Source organism: Cherax quadricarinatus, chromosome 3 (genome assembly GCF_038502225.1).
Source record: "Cherax quadricarinatus isolate ZL_2023a chromosome 3, ASM3850222v1, whole genome shotgun sequence".
NCBI lineage: Eukaryota > Metazoa > Arthropoda > Malacostraca > Decapoda > Parastacidae > Cherax > Cherax quadricarinatus.
The window spans coordinates 78,745,129-78,764,052 of NC_091294.1; the positions used below are offsets into that span (position 1 = coordinate 78,745,129).

At 42.7% G+C, this 18,924-nt stretch overlaps 1 protein-coding gene across 1 annotated transcript in view; it reads left to right on the top strand.

Annotated features, from left to right (window-relative positions):
• Positions 1-286: 286 nt before the first annotated feature.
• Positions 287-18,924, top strand: part of LOC128704698 (zinc finger protein 341) — a gene marked incomplete at its 5' end in the record, with an annotated part of 71,744 nt that continues 53,106 nt past the window's right edge. Inside the window, 7 exons of the mRNA XM_070093482.1 lie at positions 287-326; positions 4,312-4,446; positions 5,349-5,480; positions 9,012-9,031; positions 12,222-12,377; positions 15,276-15,398; positions 15,955-16,173. Of these exons, the coding sequence (XP_069949583.1) occupies positions 287-326; positions 4,312-4,446; positions 5,349-5,480; positions 9,012-9,031; positions 12,222-12,377; positions 15,276-15,398; positions 15,955-16,173 (825 nt within the window). The remainder of the gene's footprint in view (positions 327-4,311; positions 4,447-5,348; positions 5,481-9,011; positions 9,032-12,221; positions 12,378-15,275; positions 15,399-15,954; positions 16,174-18,924) is intronic.

The following is an 18,924-nucleotide window of genomic DNA, read 5'->3' on the forward strand; positions in this document are numbered from 1 at the left end:
AATACGGTTATAAGACCGTAATTATTAAGAAAATGAGAGAAATAAGTGAGAGATTGATGACGTCACTACTTAGCTCCGCCCCTTATCTATGACGTCATCAAACCTCGAGATAAAGATGTGGTTAATATAAGTTATAGATTATATTAATGGTAATTATGACTTCTGAAGAGTTGGAATAAATCTAAAATACTAATTAAAAGTGAGAAACATGGCTACAAGAGCGTAATTATTGAGAAAATAAAGAAATAAGTGAGAGTGAAATCGATGACGTCACATGTAAACAATCGCCGCCATTATGTCTCAGTCTATCTTCGAAGCTCTCTCAGGTATTTTCCAGCTTAATAAGCTTTCCCTCAAGCTTTCTTCCTCCCCGGGTGAATCAGCCAGCCTGGCGGGTGCTCCAGCTGAGCTCCAGCTGGGAAATAAAGCTTCAGAGCTGAGAAATAAAGCTTGAAAAAGCTGGCTTCTTTGTGTGGGTCGTAAGTGGTTTAGGAAGCCAAAGAGGATAGTTACTTATGTGGCTTTATTTATGGCTAGGTGGCTTGTTTGCTAGGGGCTAGGTGGCTACGACTGTCAGCTAAGCCATCCCCTGATTCTAAGGGGTGTTCCCCTGGCTCTTATTTCAGGGTTTTTTTTAAGGGGGTTAACCAGTCAGGGGAAAAGCCACCACCTCCCCCTTTCTCAGCCTTATTTCACCTCCTGGGCTCTTGATCCCGGGAGCTGGAGCTCACCTGGGGCCCCTGATCAACCCTGCCTATCCCCTTAACCCCCATAGGGACCCTAGGACCCCTGAGGGTCTAGTGCTTCCCCTTAAATAACGTAATTCGCCTCGTAATGACCACTGGTGCGACGTTGCCAGTTTTACACACTATCTATCCATCCATCTATCCGCCATCTGACCGCCTCTGTCTATCGACCTATCCACGTCTATCTATTCTATATTAAAAACTAAATTTCAAAATTTGATTTAGAAAAAAGTAATGGTTATTTTTAGAAATAAAGAGTATTGAAGCTTGTGATGTGGCAACAGTGTAGATGTTCACTTGTTGCCTGTCAATTCTGTCAAATATGCCAAGGAGCTCTTGATCCCAGGAGCTGGAGCTATCCTCTAAGACGACCATGAGTGTTTAGCACTCCCAGCACCCGCGTTTAACAGGTGTCATAATTGACAGGTGTCTTGCTTGACAGGTGTATAAAATACCTGACGTATTAAAACTGATCATAAGCACTTGACAGGTGTATTATACACACTTGACAGGTGTATTATACACACTTGACAGGTGTATTATACACACTTGACAGGTGTATTATACACACTTGACAGGTGTATTATACACACTTGACAGGTGTATTATACACACTTGACAGGTGTATTATACACACTTGACAGGTGTATTATACACACTTGACAGGTGTATTATACACACTTGACAGGTGTATTATACACACTTGACAGGTGTATTATACACACTTGACAGGTGTATTATACACACTTGACAGGTGTATTATACACACTTGACAGGTGTATTATACACACTTGACAGGTGTATTATACACACTTGACAGGTGTATTATACACACTTGACAGGTGTATTATACACACTTGACAGGTGTATTATACACACTTGACAGGTGTATTATACACACTTGACAGGTGTATTATACACACTTGACAGGTGTATTATACACACTTGACAGGTGTATTATACACACTTGACAGGTGTATTATACACACTTGACAGGTGTATTATACACAATTGACAGGTGTATTATACACACTTGACAGGTGTATTATACACAATTGACAGGTGTATTATACACACTTGACAGGTGTATTAATATACTTGACAGGTGTATTATACACACTTGACAGGTGTATTATACACAATTGACAGGTGTATTAATATACTTGACAGGTGTATTATACACAATTGACAGGTGTATTATACACAATTGACAGGTGTATTATACACAATTGACAGGTGTATTATACACACTTGACAGGTGTATTATACACACTTGACAGGTGTATTATACACACTTGACAGGTGTATTATACACACTTGACAGGTGTATTATACACAATTGACAGGTGTATTATACACACTTGACAGGTGTATTATACACACTTGACAGGTGTATTATACACACTTGACAGGTGTATTATACACAATTGACAGGTGTATTATACACAATTGACAGGTGTATTATACACACTTGACAGGTGTATTATACACAATTGACAGGTGTATTATACACACTTGACAGGTGTATTATACACTTGACAGGTGTATTATACACACTTGACAGGTGTATTATATACACTTGACAGGTGTATTATACACACTTGACAGGTGTATTAATATACTTGACAGGTGTATTATACACACTTGACAGGTGTATTAATATACTTGACAGGTGTATTATACACACTTGACAGGTGTATTATACTTGACAGGTGTATTATACACACTTGACAGGTGTATTAATATACTTGACAGGTGTATTACACACAACACAGGTGTATTATACATACTTGACAGGTGTATTATACACACTTGACAGGCGTATTATACACACATGACAGGTGTATTATACACACTTGACAGTTGTATTATACACACTTGACAGTTGTATTATACACACATGACAGGTGTATTATACACACTTGACAGGTGTATTAATATACTTGACAGGTGTATTATACACACTTGACAGGTGTATTAATATACTTGACAGGTGTATTATACACACTTTACAGGTGTATTATACACACTTGACAGGTGTATTAATATACTTGACAGGTGTATTATACACTTGACAGGTGTATTATACACTCATGACAGCTGTATTACACACACTTGACAGGTGTATTAAACACTTGACAGTTGTATTATACACACATGACAGGTGTATTACACACACTTGACAAGTGTATTAATATACTTGACAGGTGTATTATACACTTGACAGGTGTATTAATATACTTGACAGGTGTATTATACACACTTGACAGGTGTATTATACACACTTGACAGGTGTATTATATACACACTTTATAGGTGTATTAATATACTTGACAGGTGTATTTTACACACTTGACAGGTGTATTAATATACTTGACAGGTGTATTATACACAATTGACAGGTGTATTATACACACTTGACAGGGGTATTAATATTCTTGACAGATGTATTATACACACTTGACAGGTGTCAAAAGGTGTAAAAACACTTAAAAGGAATAATGTCATTTTTGACAGGTGTTTGTTTAATAGGTGTTCATTATGTTTGACAGGTGTTCAGTGTTTGACAGGTGTTCATTATTTTTGACAAATGTTCATTGTTTGACAGTTCAGTGTATGGCTGTGTTCATGTATGACATGTGTTCCTATTTGACAGGTGTTCACCATGTATGACAGCTGTTCACCATGTATGAATGACAGGTGTTCACTGTATGACAGGTGTTCACCATGTATGACAAGTGTTCACTGTATGACAGGTGTTTGCCATGTATGACAGAAGTTCACCATGTATGACAGGTGTTCACCATGTGTGACAGGTGTTCATATATAACATGTTCATGTATAACAGGTGTTCATGTATAACAGGTGTTCATATATAACAGATGTTCATGTTTAACAGGTGTTCATATACAACAAGTGTTCATGTATAACAAGTGTTCAACAGAATAGCACCAGACATCACAACAGTCCAGAACCAGTACAGAATGCGTCCTGCGGTGTTACAGCCCCCCCCCCCTCCGGACAACTCCCATACAGGTTTAGTCTTCTGTGTGAATCAGACAATCCTAATTCTTTAACCCTAACCCTTCTTTTTTGTAGATTCGCTGGTATAATCACCTGGCCCGGGCATTTTCCAAGAGGTGGCCCGGCCTTGGCTCCCTATCTTGGGAATGTCTCAGACCAATGTCTGCCATGGTAGGAGGTACAAGTACCTCCTCGTCTTTTGGGACCAGTTGTCCCCAGGCCTAGCCCCATTCCCCACCCCCATGGGGCTCAGAGGAAGAATCTAGGCACCTTGGGCTGCCACAAACCCCACCCACACTGGGCTCAAAGGGTGTGGCAGCTACATAGCAGCAGACGATGTTAAGAGGTGCAAAGGCAGCAAGCACTACAGGATCCTTTTGGAGCCACACCCCAGCTTTTGGCATTAAGCCCGAGTGCTGGGGAAACTCATGAATGCCTCTTGCTGTGTGTGTTGCTGCTGGTACTACTACACTTGTCCATTGCACTCTAACCCTAACCCTGATCCTACGATCCTAATGGTTCACTTTCCGCTGTCTTGCAGGGGTAACGCTGGAAGGACCAGCGGGACTTACGGTGCAGCAGTTGCTGGATGCGCCGGAGTTGATCCAGGGTGGCACAGCCGCCGCCACCTGTGACACAGCCACTGCTGCCGCCACCATCGCAAATGCTACATTAAGTTCGTTAGATGTTTTTGTCATTTATATGCTGGTTATGTCTTTGTTGTTCAGGACAGTGATGTAGAACTACTGTCTAGCCTGACTGTGTTGACAGTAGTTGTTGTTAGGACAGTGATGTAGAACTACTGTCTAGCCTGACTGTGTTGACAGTAGTTGTTGTTCAGGACAGTGATGTAGAACTACTGTCTAGCCTGACTGTGTTGACAGTAGTTGTTGTTAGGACAGTGATGTAGAACTACTGTCTAGCCTGACTGTGTTGACAGTAGTTGTTGTTAGGACAGTGATGTAGAACTACTGTCTAGCCTGACTGTGTTGACAGTAGTTGTTGTTCAGGACTGTGATAAGGAACTACTGTCTAGCCTGACTGTGTTGACAGTAGTTGTTGTTCAGGACAGTGATAAGGAACTACTGTCTAGCCTGACTGTGTTGACAGTAGTTTTTGTTCAGGACAGTGATAAGGAACTACTGTCTAGCCTGACTGTGTTGACAGTAGTTCTTGTTCAGGACAGTGATGTAGAACTACTGTCTAGCCTGACTGTGTTGACAGTAGTTTTTGTTCAGGACAGTGATAAGGAACTACTGTCTAGCCTGACTGTGTTGACAGTAGTTCTTGTTCAGGACAGTGATGTAGGACTACTGTCTAGCCTGACTGTGTTGACAGTAGTTTTTGTTCAGGACAGTGATAAGGAACTACTGTCTAGCCTGACTGTGTTGACAGTAGTTCTTGTTCAGGACAGTGACAAGGAACTACTCTTTAGCCTGGCTGTATTGACAGTAGTTGTTGTTAGGACAGTGATAAGAAACGACTTACTAGCCTGACTGTGCTTACAGTTTTTATTTTCTTGTTCAGGACAGTGCCAAGGAAGTGCATGTACTTTCTAACCTGGCTCTTCATTGGCAGGAGAGGAGGTGTCTCTGGAGGGCGTGGTGGACGAGGACGAGGACGACGAGGACGTCTTCCAGTGTGGACGATGCAAGAAACAGTTTTCATCCCTGGAACACTTTGTGACGCACAAACGTAACCATTGTTCAGGTCAGAACAACCATGTTCTCGTTGTAATAATACAGCCTCTCCTCACTTAACAACGGAGTTCTTTTCCTGAGACCATGTCAGTTAACGAATTCGTCACTAAGTGAGGAACATACTATAATGGTAGTGGGTTTGTGTCAACCATCTTTGATATTGTTTTAATGTCACCTTTGCACCATTTATGACATCTCTGGTATACAGTAGACCATTATTTAACATGGTATTTACATTCCTGAAAATGCCATGTTAGGTAAAACCGTGTTAGATAAACTGAAGAACTTGTGGGAAAAATAGGGTTACGTTCCTGGGAGCCCCCAAAAAACCAAACAACATTTTTTTTAGACCAACAGATCTTACAAAAATAAAAGTGAATATGTAATTGTAGTTCATTGTCATGATATATTACTGCTTAAGACTACAAATGCAATAGAAATAATAGTATTTCTTACCTTAAATTGTGGGTAATGGTGTGTGTGGATGATTGTGGAGAGAGTGTATACAGACGGTGTGGCCCTACTGGGCTGAGGTAGATGGTTGTTGGTTGTCGGCAGAAGTGGATGGTAGAGGTTCTGGTATGAAAGTCAATGGTTGTATTGGAGTGTGCATAAATTCTGTAATGGATCTCTAGGCTCTTTTACCCTGCAGTACATTATACAACTGACGGTAAGGCATCATCAGCTGGTCTAGACCCCATTCTAAAGCACTACTTCTAGATTTGTCAGGGTCCTCTTCAGTGAAAAAATCCGCAACTTTACCAATAATATGGAACTGCTCACGTAACTGCTGCACTGTTAAATGTTTTTCTTCAAGTTCTTCTTCATCTTCTTCTGTTATGCCCCTCCCTTGTATCTGTGCATCGAGCTCTGCCAACATTTCCTCTGGACTCCTGTCTTCATCATCATCATCTTCTAAGAACTCGTTCACATCTTCATTCATATCTTCAAAACCATCACCTGGTAAACTCCTTGCCAGCTGAACAATTTCCTGAACCTGACTCTCAAGCAAGGGAAAACCATTGAAAGAATTAACTACAGAAGGCCATAACTTTCCTCAGCCTGCATTTAATGTTTATTGGGGCACTTCATTCCATGCACTTCTAGCATAGCTGACAGCATCTGCAATGTTAAGTTTATTCCAGAAGCTTGGTACTGCCAAGTTGGAGTCAGAGTCCATTGATGCAACAAGTTTTTTCATAACTTTTTTGTGTAGTTACACTTGAATGACTTAATAACTCCCCGATCCTGTGGTTGTATTACAGATGTTGTATTTGGAGGTAAAAATACAACATTTACATGTGGGGTCACATCCAGCCAAGCTTGTGGATGAGTACGGGAATTATCAAGAATGAAGAGAGCCTTGAATGCAAGGTTCTTGATGTGCAGGTAAAACTTGACTTCAGGAATAAAGTGATACTTAACCCTTAAACTGTCCAAACGTAGATCTACGTTTGCACATGTAGCGCTCTGACCTTGGTTTTCTCCTTAAGAAAGAATGTAAAAAATAATGTGGATCTACATTCGGAGTGCTACGCAAGTGAACGTAGATCTACGTTTGGACAGTTTAAGGGTTAAACCAGTCAATAAATATTTCCTCTGTCATCCATGCTGACTGGTTTGACCTCCAAATTACTGGTAAGGTGTTTTTATCTACACCTTTCAAAGCACGAGGATTCTTAGGGCGGTAAATAACCATGGGCTTACACTTGAAATCACCTGATGCAATACTGCAAAGAAGCAAGGTGAAGCAGTCCTTTGCTGTCTTGAAGCCCAGTGCACTGTTCTCTTGCTGACTGATATAAGTTCTTGTTGGCATTTTCTTCCAAAAAACACTTGTCTCATCAGCATTAAACACTTGATGTGGCTCATAGCAACCCTCAGAAATAATTTCCTGCAATTCAGCAGGGAAATTACTTGCTCTATGATCAGCTGAAGCACTTTCACCAGAAATCTCAATATTATGTAACTTATTATGCAACTTAAAGTTGTGGAAGCAGCCTGTGCTAAACACACACACTTTTTCAGGCCTTCCTTATCACACACTGCTGTAAACAACTGTAAGGTCTTTTCCCTAATTAAGATGAAATTAAGTGGTGCACCTTTCTTTGTCTTTTGTTCAATCCACTCAGGCAACAAGTTTTCTGTTTTATTTACTTGTTGTGATCTACGTGTCATTCTTTTCATGAGATGACATCTTGGGTTATTCATTACACAAGCTCGTATATTCACCTTGTTCTTTGTAATTGTACGAATTGACACTTCATTAAGGCCACAGACCCTCACTATATCCACCACACGTGAGCTACTCTTAAGCTTGTCTAATATCTCAATTTTCTTTGTAACTCCTAGACTTAAACACTTCAACCTTTTCTTACCACTTTCAGCAACACTTGTATGCCTACTGGGTGCCATGATTGCTTGGCAGATTGAAGATATGGCAATTAAAAGATCTAAACTCGATCCACAAACAAAAATAAACATAACTAGCTCCTAGCAGAGGATGGTTCTATATGCATATGAACCAAAGACTGGGATAAGGGTGGTGGGGGAGGTGGAAGGTTGTGGGGGATGGCAGTAGGTCTCCCCCGTTGACTCAGTGGTCTAACCCACAGCCAGAAGTATCCCGCAGGTGATGCTCCAAATTTCTTCCCCTCCCACGAACTGAACCGTGTTAGGTTAATTTTACAAAGTGTTATATAAAATTGTGCCGCAATTGTTCAATAGTGCTATAACCAAAACGTGCCAAATTAACCCATGTTAAATAATGGTCTTTTGTACTTTTAAATATTTATACAGTAGTGTACTGTATATTGTAATAAACAGAATAGAGGAAATTGGCTCTAATATACATTACATGTATTATTTAGGTATCCATACTGGTCAGAGAGTCCATCGTAAGTCTGAGTCGTTGAAATGAGTACATCGATAAGTGAGGAGAGGCTGTAATGATAATAATACTACAGTAGTTCCCCTGGTATCCCTGGGTGATACCTTCCAAGAGCTATCATGGTTGCTAGAAACTGTGGGTAACCAAAACTGTGGATAACCAAAACTGTGGGTAACCAAAACTGTGGGTAACCAAAACTGTGGATAACCAAAACTGTGGGTGAAGCAGAAGAAACAATCCTGGCGCTTATATAGTAACGTCAGGTGAAGCAGACGAGGGCAAATTCACCTGACGTTACTATATAAAAACTGTGGATAACCAAAACTGTGGGTAACCAAAACCATGGATAACTAAAGCTGCGGATAACCAAAACTGCAGATAACCAAAACTGCGGATAACCAAAACTGTGGATAACCAACACTGTGGATAACCATAACCTGGATAACCAAAACCATGGATAACCAAAACTGCAGATAACCAGAACTGCAGATAACCAAAACCGCAGAGTACCAACATGCATTGTCATGCAATTATCTGGTCCAGCTGTACGATAGACCAAACTTTAGGATATTTTCAACTTGTCTCCAGTATTATATTATATATTATATTCTGCTCTGTGATCTCTAAATGGCCAGTAATTTTGTGTTTCAGGTAAGATGGGAGGCCTACACTAGGGCTGCAGGCTGAAAAAACCAGGGTGGGTAGCCAGTCCATTCCAGCCACAACAAGCACAGGCCTAAGACATTAAGTAACCCTTAAGTCAAAAGTTATGTTCCTGACCTGTACTAGACCTTAGGGGAAAAAAAGGGTTCCATTCCTAAGACCCCAAAAATACCTGTACTAACACATAACAGGTTAACTGACCCTGTACAATACCTGTGCTAACACATAACAGATTAACTGGCCCTGTACAATACCTGTGCTAACACATGACAGGTTATCTGACCATGTACAATACCTGTGCTAATACATGACAGGTTGTCTGACCATGTACAATACCTGTGCTAACACATGACAGGTTATCTGACCATGTACAATACCTGTGCTAACACATGACAGGTTATCTGACCATGTACAATACCTGTGCTAACACATGACAGGTTATCTGACCATGTACAATACCTGTGCTAACACATGACAGGTTATCTGACCATGTACAATACCTGTGCTAACACATGACAGGTTATCTGACCCTGTACAATACCTGTGCTAACACATGACAGGTTATCTGACCCTGTACAATACCTGTGCTAACACATGACAGGTTATCTGACCCTGTACAATACCTGTGCTAACACATGACAGGTTATCTGACCATGTACAATACCTGTGCTAACACATGACAGGTTATCTGACCATGTACAATACCTGTGCTAACACATGACAGGTTATCTGACCATGTACAATACCTGTGCTAACACATGACAGGTTATCTGACCATGTACAATACCTGTGCTAACACATGACAGGTTATCTGACCATGTACAATACCTGTGCTAACACATGACAGGTTATCTGACCATGTACAATACCTGTGCTAACACATGACAGGTTATCTGACCATGTACAATACCTGTGCTAACACATGACAGGTTATCTGACCATGTACAATACCTGTGCTAACACATGACAGGTTATCTGACCATATACAATACCTGTGCTAACACATGACAGGTTATCTGACCATGTACAATACCTGTGCTAACACATGACAGGTTATCTGACCATGTACAATACCTGTGCTAACACATGACAGGTTATCTGACCATGTACAATACCTGTGCTAATACATGACAGGTTATCTGACCATGTACAATACCTGTGCTAACACATGACAGGTTATCTGACCATGTACAATACCTGTGCTAATACATGACAGGTTATCTGACCATGTACAATACCTGTGCTAATACATGACAGGCTAGTACTTCTACTGCTATTACTACTGCTACTACTAGTACAACTACTACCACCACTACTACTACTACCACCACTACTACTACTACCACCACTACTACTACTACCACCACCTCTACTACTACTACCACCACTACTACTACTACCACCACTACTACTACTACCACCACTACTACTACTACCACCACCACTACTACTACCACCACCACTACTACTACCACCACTACTACTAATACCACCACTACTACCACCACCACTACTACTACTACCACCACTACTACTAGTATAACTACCACCACTACTACTACTACTAGTACAACTACTACCACTACTACTACAACTACTACCACCACTACTAGTACAACTACTACCACTACTACTAGTATAACTACCACCACTACTACTACTAATACTACTACTAGTACAACTACTACCACTACTACTACTAGTACAACTACTACCACTACTACTAGTACAACTACTACTACTACTACTAGTACAACTACTACCACTACTACTAGTACAACTACTACCACTACTACTAGTATAACTACCACCACTACTACTACTACTACTAGTACAACTACTACCACTACTACTACTACTACTACTACTAGTACAACTACTACCACTACAACTACTACCACTTCAACTACTACCACCACTACTACTACTAGTAGTACAACTACTGCCACTACAACTACTACCACTTCAACTACTACCACCACTACTACTACTACTAGTACAACTACTACCACTACAACTACTACCACTTCAACTACTACCACCACTACTACTACTACTAGTACAACTACTACCACTACAACTACTACCACTACTACTACTACTACTACTACTACTACTACTAGTACAACTACTACCACTACTACTACTACTACAACTACTACCACCACTACTACTACTAGTAGTACAACTACTGCCACTACAACTAGTACAACTACTGCCACTACTACTACAACTAGTACAACTACTACCACCACTACTACTACTACTAGTACAACTACTACCACTACTACTACTACTACCACTACTACTACTACTACTACTACTACTACTACTACTAGTACAACTACTACCACTACTACTACTAGTACAACTACTGCCACTACTACTACTACTAGTACAACTACTGCCACTACTACTACTACTAGTACAACTACTGCCACTACTACTACTACTAGTACAACTACTGCCACTACTACTACTACTAGTACAACTACTGCCACTACTACTACTACTAGTACAACTACTACCACTACTACTAGTACAACTACTGCCACTACTACTACTACTAGTACAACTACTGCCACTACTACTACTACTAGTACAACTACTACCACTACTACTACTTGTACAACTACTGCCACTACTACTACTGCAACTTCTGCCACTACTACTACTACTAGTACAACTACTACCACTACTACTACTTGTACAACTGCTGCCACTACTACTACTACTACCACTACTACTACTTGTACAACTACTGCCACTACTACTACTACAACTACTGCCACTACTACTACTACTAGTACAACTACTGCCACTGCTACTACTACTAGTACAACTACTGCCACTGCTACTACTACTAGTACAACTACTGCCACTGCTACTACTACTAGTACAACTACTACCACTGCTACTACTACTAGTACAACTACTGCCACTGCTACTACTACTAGTACAACTACTGCCACTGCTACTACTTTCAACAAACTGGCAGTATCCCACCCAGGCAGGGTGGCCCAAAAAGAAAAACAAAAGTTTCTCTTTTTAACTTTAGTAATGTATACCGGAGAAGGAGTTACTAGCCCCTTGCTCCCGGCATTTTAGTTCCCTCTTAAAACACGCATGGCTTATAGAATAAGAATTTGTTCCACTTCCCCATGGAGACTACTACTACTACTATCTAATATTTTCCAGGTGTCTGATACAGTGTACAGCAGTGGTAACAGCAGTGGTGGCAGCAGTGGTAATAGTGGTGGTAGTAGTGGTAGTCTACCATCCCCTACCACCATCAACCAGCACATAATAGTCAGCGAGGCCGAACTACTCCCATTTACTATCGAAACTACCCAGGTAACTATGCTCTACAATCTACTGTTCTTGTGTTGATAGTGCTCTATTTTGGTGTTAAATGGGAACTATCATTGTGGGTGTTGATAGTCTGATCAGGGAAGGAAGATTCAGCATCTGGTCTACAGACACAGACACAGACACACACACACACACATACACACACACACACACACTGGAGGACAGAAGGGTCAGGGGAGACATGATAACGACATACAAGATACTGCGGGGAATAGACAAGGTGGACAGAGATAGGATGTTCCAGAGAGGGGACACAGGGACAAGGGGTCACAACTGGAAGCTGAAGACTCAGACGAGTCACAGGGACGTTAGGAAGTATTTCTTCAGTCATAGAGTTGTCAGCAAGTGGAATAGCCCAGCAAGTGAAGTAGTGGAGGCAGGAACCATACATAGTTTTAAGAAGAGGTATGACAAAGCTCAGGAAGCAGAGAGAGAAAGGATCCAGTAGCGATCAGTGAAGAGGCGGGGCCAGGAGCTGAGTCTCGACCCCTGCAACCACAATTAGGTGAGTACAATTAGGTGAGTACACACACACACACACACACACACACACACACACACACACACACACACACACACACACACACACACACACACACACACACACACACAGAGGAGGTTCAGTGGGAACAGGAGTTGGTAGGAAAATCAGTAAACAAAATGATGGACTTTGTAACAACAAAATGCAAGGAGGCAGAGGAAAGGTTTGTTCCCAAGGGTAACAGAAATGATGGGAAGGACAGAACAAGCCCTTGGTTTACCCGACGGTGTAGGGAGGCAAAAACTAAGTGCTCTAGAGAATGGAAAAAGTACAGAAGGCAAAGGACTCAGGAGAATAAAGAGATTAGTCGAAGGGCCAGAAACGAGTACGCACAGATAAGGAGGGAGGCACAGCAGCAGTATGAAAATGACATAGCATCGAAAGTCAAGTCTGATCCGAAACTACTCTACAGCCACATCAGGAGGAAGACAACAGTCAAGGACCAGGTAATCAGGCTGAGGAAGGAAGGTGGGGAGCTCACAAGAAACGACCAGGAGGTATGTGAGGAGCTCATCATGAGATTTCAGGAAGTACTTACAGTGGGGGCTGAAGGGACAATGGGAAGACAAAACAGTGGGGTACAACAACAAGGGATATACCAACAAGTGTTGAATGAATTACGCACAACTGAGGAGGTGGAGAAGCTCCTAAGTGACCTTGATACCTCAAAGGCGGTGGGACCGGACAACATCTCTCCATGAGTCCTTAGAGAGGGAGCAGAGACACTGTGTGTGCCACTAACCAAAATCTTCAACACTTCCCTTGAAACTGTGCAGCTACCTGAAGTATGGAAGAAGGCAAATGTAGTCCTCATCTTTAAGAAGGGAGACAGAAATGAAGCACTAAACTATAGACCAGTGTCACTGACGTGTATAGTATGCAAAGTTTTGGAAAAGATTATCAGGAGGAGAGTGGTGGAGCACCTGGAGCAGAACAAGATTATAAACGACAGCCAGCACGGATTCATGGAAGGCAAATCCTGTGTCACAAACCTACTAGAGTTTTATGACAAGGTAACTGAAGTAAGAAATGAGAGGGAGGGATGGGTTGATTGCATTTTCTTGGACTGCAAGAAGGCCTTTGACACAGTTCCTCACAAGAGATTAGTACAGAAGCTAGAGGAACAGGCACGTATAACAAGAAGGGCACTGCAGTGGATCAGAGAATACCTAACAGGGAGGCAACAGCGAGTCATGGTCCGTGATGAGGTATCACAGTGGGCGCCAGTGACGAGCGGGGTCCCACAGGGGTCAGTCCTGGGACCAGTGCTATTCTTGGTATATGCGAACAACATGACAGAAGGGATAGACTCAGAAGTGTCTCTGTTTGCAGATGACGTGAAGTTAATGAGGAGAATTAAATCAGATGCGGACCAGACAGGTCTACAAAGAGACCACGACAGGCTGGATGTGTGGTCCAGAAACTGGCTCCTAGAATTTAACCCTGCCAAATGCAAAGTCATGAAGATCGGGGGAGGGCAAAGAAGACCGCAGACAGAGTATAGGCTAGGAGGCCAAAGGCTGCAAACCTCACTCGAGGAGAAAGACCTATAATATATTATACCTATAGTATAATACTGAGTACATTGCCAGATTAAACAGATAACTGCTGCAGCATACGGGTGCCTGGCAAACCTATGGATAGCGTTCTGATACCTCAGTAAGGAGTCGTTCAAGACTCTGTATACCATTTACGTCAGGCCCATACTGGAGTATGCAGCACCAGTTTGGAATCCACACCTAGTCAAGCACGTCAAGAAATTAGAGAAAGTGCAAAGGTTTGCAACAAGACTAGTCCCAGAGCTACAGGGATTGTCCTACGAAGAAAGGTTGAGGGAAATCGGCCTGACGACACTGGAGGTCAGGAGGGTCAGGGGAGACATGATAACGACATATAAAATACTGCGCGGAATAGATGAGGTGGACAAAGACGGGATGTTCCAGAGATGGGACACAGACACAAGAGGTCACAATTGGAAGTTGAAGACTCAGATGAATCAAAGGGATGTTAGGAAGTATTTCTTCAGTCATAGAGTAGTCAAGCCGTGGAATAGCCTAGAAAGTGAAGTAGTGGAGGCGGGAACCATACATAGTTTTAAGGCGAGGTATGATAAAGCTCATGGAGCAGGGAGAGAGAGGACCTAGTAGCAATCAGTGAAGAGGCGGGGCCAGGAGCTATGACTCGACCCCTGCAACCACAAATAGGTGAGTACAAATAGGTGAGTACACACACACACACATGTGCACACACACACAGCACACACAATGCACACATTCTGTGAGGTTTTTTTAAGACAGTGCCAAGGCAAGATAGGTAGTAATGTTGTTGTTGTTGCTCAGGTACTGCCACTACCAGGAGGACTACAAACTACCAACTTCCTGCCAGTGTCCAGTAGTAACGATGCACTGTCCTGCGCTGTCTCACCGCTGCTAACTACCAACACTACCATCACTGCTACTCTGGTTAGTTAGCTATCATCACTGCTACCCTGGTTGGTTAGCTACCATCACTGCTACCCTGGTTAGTTAACTACCATCACTGATACCCTTGTTAGTTAACTACCATCACTGATACCCTTGTTAGTTAACTACCATCACTGATACCCTTGTTAGTTAACTACCATCACTACAATTTATAGACCTAGAAATATTTGGCTGGGCTTATTTTGGGGGTCCAGGGAATGCAACCTAATTTTCTCCATATGTTCTTCAGTTCTAGTTACAGCAGTTCCTAATTACATTCTTATGGAACCTAACTACCCTAACTTAACTACCCTCTTTCCTAGTGTCTTACTCCAGTAAGAATAATAATAATAATAGTAATAAATAATAATAATAGTATAGAAACACACACACAGAGGCAGGACTCGTATATAACTCTAAGAAGAGTTACAATACAGCTCTTGGACCCTGGAGAGAGCAGATCTAGTATCCACCAGCAAAGTGGCAATTCTAGGAGCTGCAACTCAACCCCTGCAACCACAAATAGGTGAATACTGATGTGTGATGATTCCCACAGGATGTTGGTACTAGCTTGTCACCACAGCCATTGACGACAATGGTTGGGGAGGTGGACACCATGGATGGCAGCGATGGTGGAGGCGGCGGTGGCGGAGGCGGAGTGCCATGCCAGGTAGAGTTGGTGGAGAAGGATGAAGATGTGGCTTGTTACAACCATGAGTTCTTTCATGCCAGCATGGCCAAGACTACAAGCAGTAAGGATGGTGTCAAGTTGAAGGTTAGTGCCTGTCTTCCTTCCTTCAGAGTACTGGTACTGTACTTCCCACCTCCAGTACTGTAACATCCTCAGTCATCCTTCAGAGTACTGGTACTGTACTTCCCACCTCCAGTACTGTAACATCCTCAGTCATCCTTCAGAGTACTGGTACTGTACTTCCCACCTCCAGTACTGTAACATCCTCAGTCATCCTTCAGAGTACTGGTACTGTACTTCCCACCTCCAGTACTGTAACATTCTCACTCATCCTTCAGAGTACTGGTACTGTACTTCCCACCTCCAGTACTGTAACATCCTCAGTCATCCTTCAGAGTACTGGTACTGTACTTCCCACCTCCAGTACTGTAACATCCTCACTCATCCTTCAGAGTACTGGTACTGTACTTCCCACCTCCAGCACTGTAACATCCTCACTCATCCTTCAGAGTACTGGTACTGTACTTCCCACCTCCAGTACTGTAACATCCTCACTCATCCTTCAGAGTACTGGTACTGTACTTCCCACCTCCAGCACTGTAACATCCTCACTCATCCTTCAGAGTACTGGTACTGTACTTCCCACCTCCAGTACTGTAACATCCTCACTCATCCTTCAGAGTACTGGTACTGTACTTCCCACCTCCAGCACTGTAACATCCTCACTCATCCTTCAGAGTACTGGTACTGTACTTCCCACCTCCAGTACTGTAACAACCTCACTCATCCTTCAGAGTACTGGTACTTACCACCTTCAGTACTGTAACATTCTCACTCATCCTTCAGAGTACTGGTACTCACCACCTCCAGTACTGTAACATTCTCACTCATCCTTCAGAGTACTGGTACTGTACTTCCCACCTCCAGTACTGTAACATTCTCACTCATCCTTCAGAGTACTGGTACTGTACTTCCCACCTCCAGTACTGTAACATCCTCACACATCCTTCAGAGTACTGGTACTGTACTTCCCACCAGTACTGTAACATTCTCACTCATCCTTCAGAGTACTGGTACTGTACTTCCCACCTCCAGTACTGTAACATCCTCACTCATCCTTCAGAGTACTGGTACTGTACTTCCCACCACCAGTACTGTAACATCCTCACTCATCCTTCAGAGTACTGGTACTGTACTTCCTACCTCCAGTACTGTAACATCCTCACTCATCCTTCAGAGTACTGGTACTGTACTTCCCACCACCAGTACTGTAACATCCTCACTCATCCTTCAGAGTACTGGTACTGTACTTCCCACCTCCAGCACTGTAACATCCTCACTCATCCTTCAGAGTACTGGTACTGTACTTCCCACCTCCAGTACTGTAACATCCTCACTCATCCTTCAGAGTACTGGTACTGTACTTCCCACCTCCAGTACTGTAACATCCTCACTCATCCTTCAGAGTACTGGTACTGTACTTCCCACCTCCAGTACTGTAACATTCTCACTCATCCTTCAGAGTACTGGTAGTGTACTTCCCACCTCCAGTACTGTAACATCCTCACTCATCCTTCAGAGTACTGGTACTGTACTTCCCACCTCCAGTACTGTAACATCCTCACTCACCCTTCAGAGTACTGGTACTGTACTTCCCACCTCCAGTACTGTAACATCCTCACTCATCCTTCAGAGTACTGGTACTGTACTTCCCACCTCCAGTACTGTAACATCCTCACTCATCCTTCAGAGTACTGGTACTGTACTTCCCACCTCCAGTACTGTAACATTCTCACTCATCCTTCAGAGTACTGGTACTGTACTTCCCACCTCCAGTACTGTAATATCCTCACTCATCCTTCAGAGTACTGGTACTGTACTTCCTACCTCCAGTACTGTAACATTCTCACTCATCCTTCAGAGTACTGGTACTGTACTTCCTTCAGAGTACTGGTACTGTACTTCCAGTACTGTAACATCCTCACTCATCCTTCAGAGTACTGGTACTGTACTTCCCACCTCCAGTACTGTAACATTCTCACTCATCCTTCAGAGTACTGGTACTGTACTTCCCACCTCCAGTACTGTAACATCCTCACTCATCCTTCAGAGTACTGGTACTGTACTTCCCACCTCCAGTACTGTAACATCCTCACTCATCCTTCAGAGTACTGGTACTGTACTTCCCACCTCCAGTACTGTAAGATCCTCACTCATCCTTCAGAGTACTGGTACTGTACTTCCCACCTCCAGTACTGTAACATCCTCACTCATCCTTCAGAGTACTGGTACTGTACTTCCCACCTCCAGTACTGTAACATTCTCACTCATCCTTCAGAGTACTGGTACTGTACTTCCCACCTCCAGTACTGTAATATCCTCACTCATCCTTCAGAGTACTGGTACTGTACTTCCTACCTCCAGTACTGTAACATTCTCACTCATCCTTCAGAGTACTGGTACTGTACTTCCCACCTCCAGTACTGTAACATCCTCACTCATCCTTCAGAGTACTGGTACTGTACTTAACACCACCAGTACTGTAACATCCTCACTCATCCTTCAGAGTACTGGTACTGTACTTCCCACCTCCAGTACTGTAACATTCTCACTCATCCTTCAGAGTACTGGTACTGTACTTCCCACCTCCAGTACTGTAACATCCTCACTCATCCTTCAGAGTACTGGTACTGTACTTCCCACCTCCAGTACTGTAACATCCTCACTCATCCTTCAGAGTACTGGTACTGTACTTCCCACCTCCAGTACTGTAACATCCTCACTCATCCTTCAGAGTACTGGTACTGTACTTCCCACCTCCAGTACTGTAACATC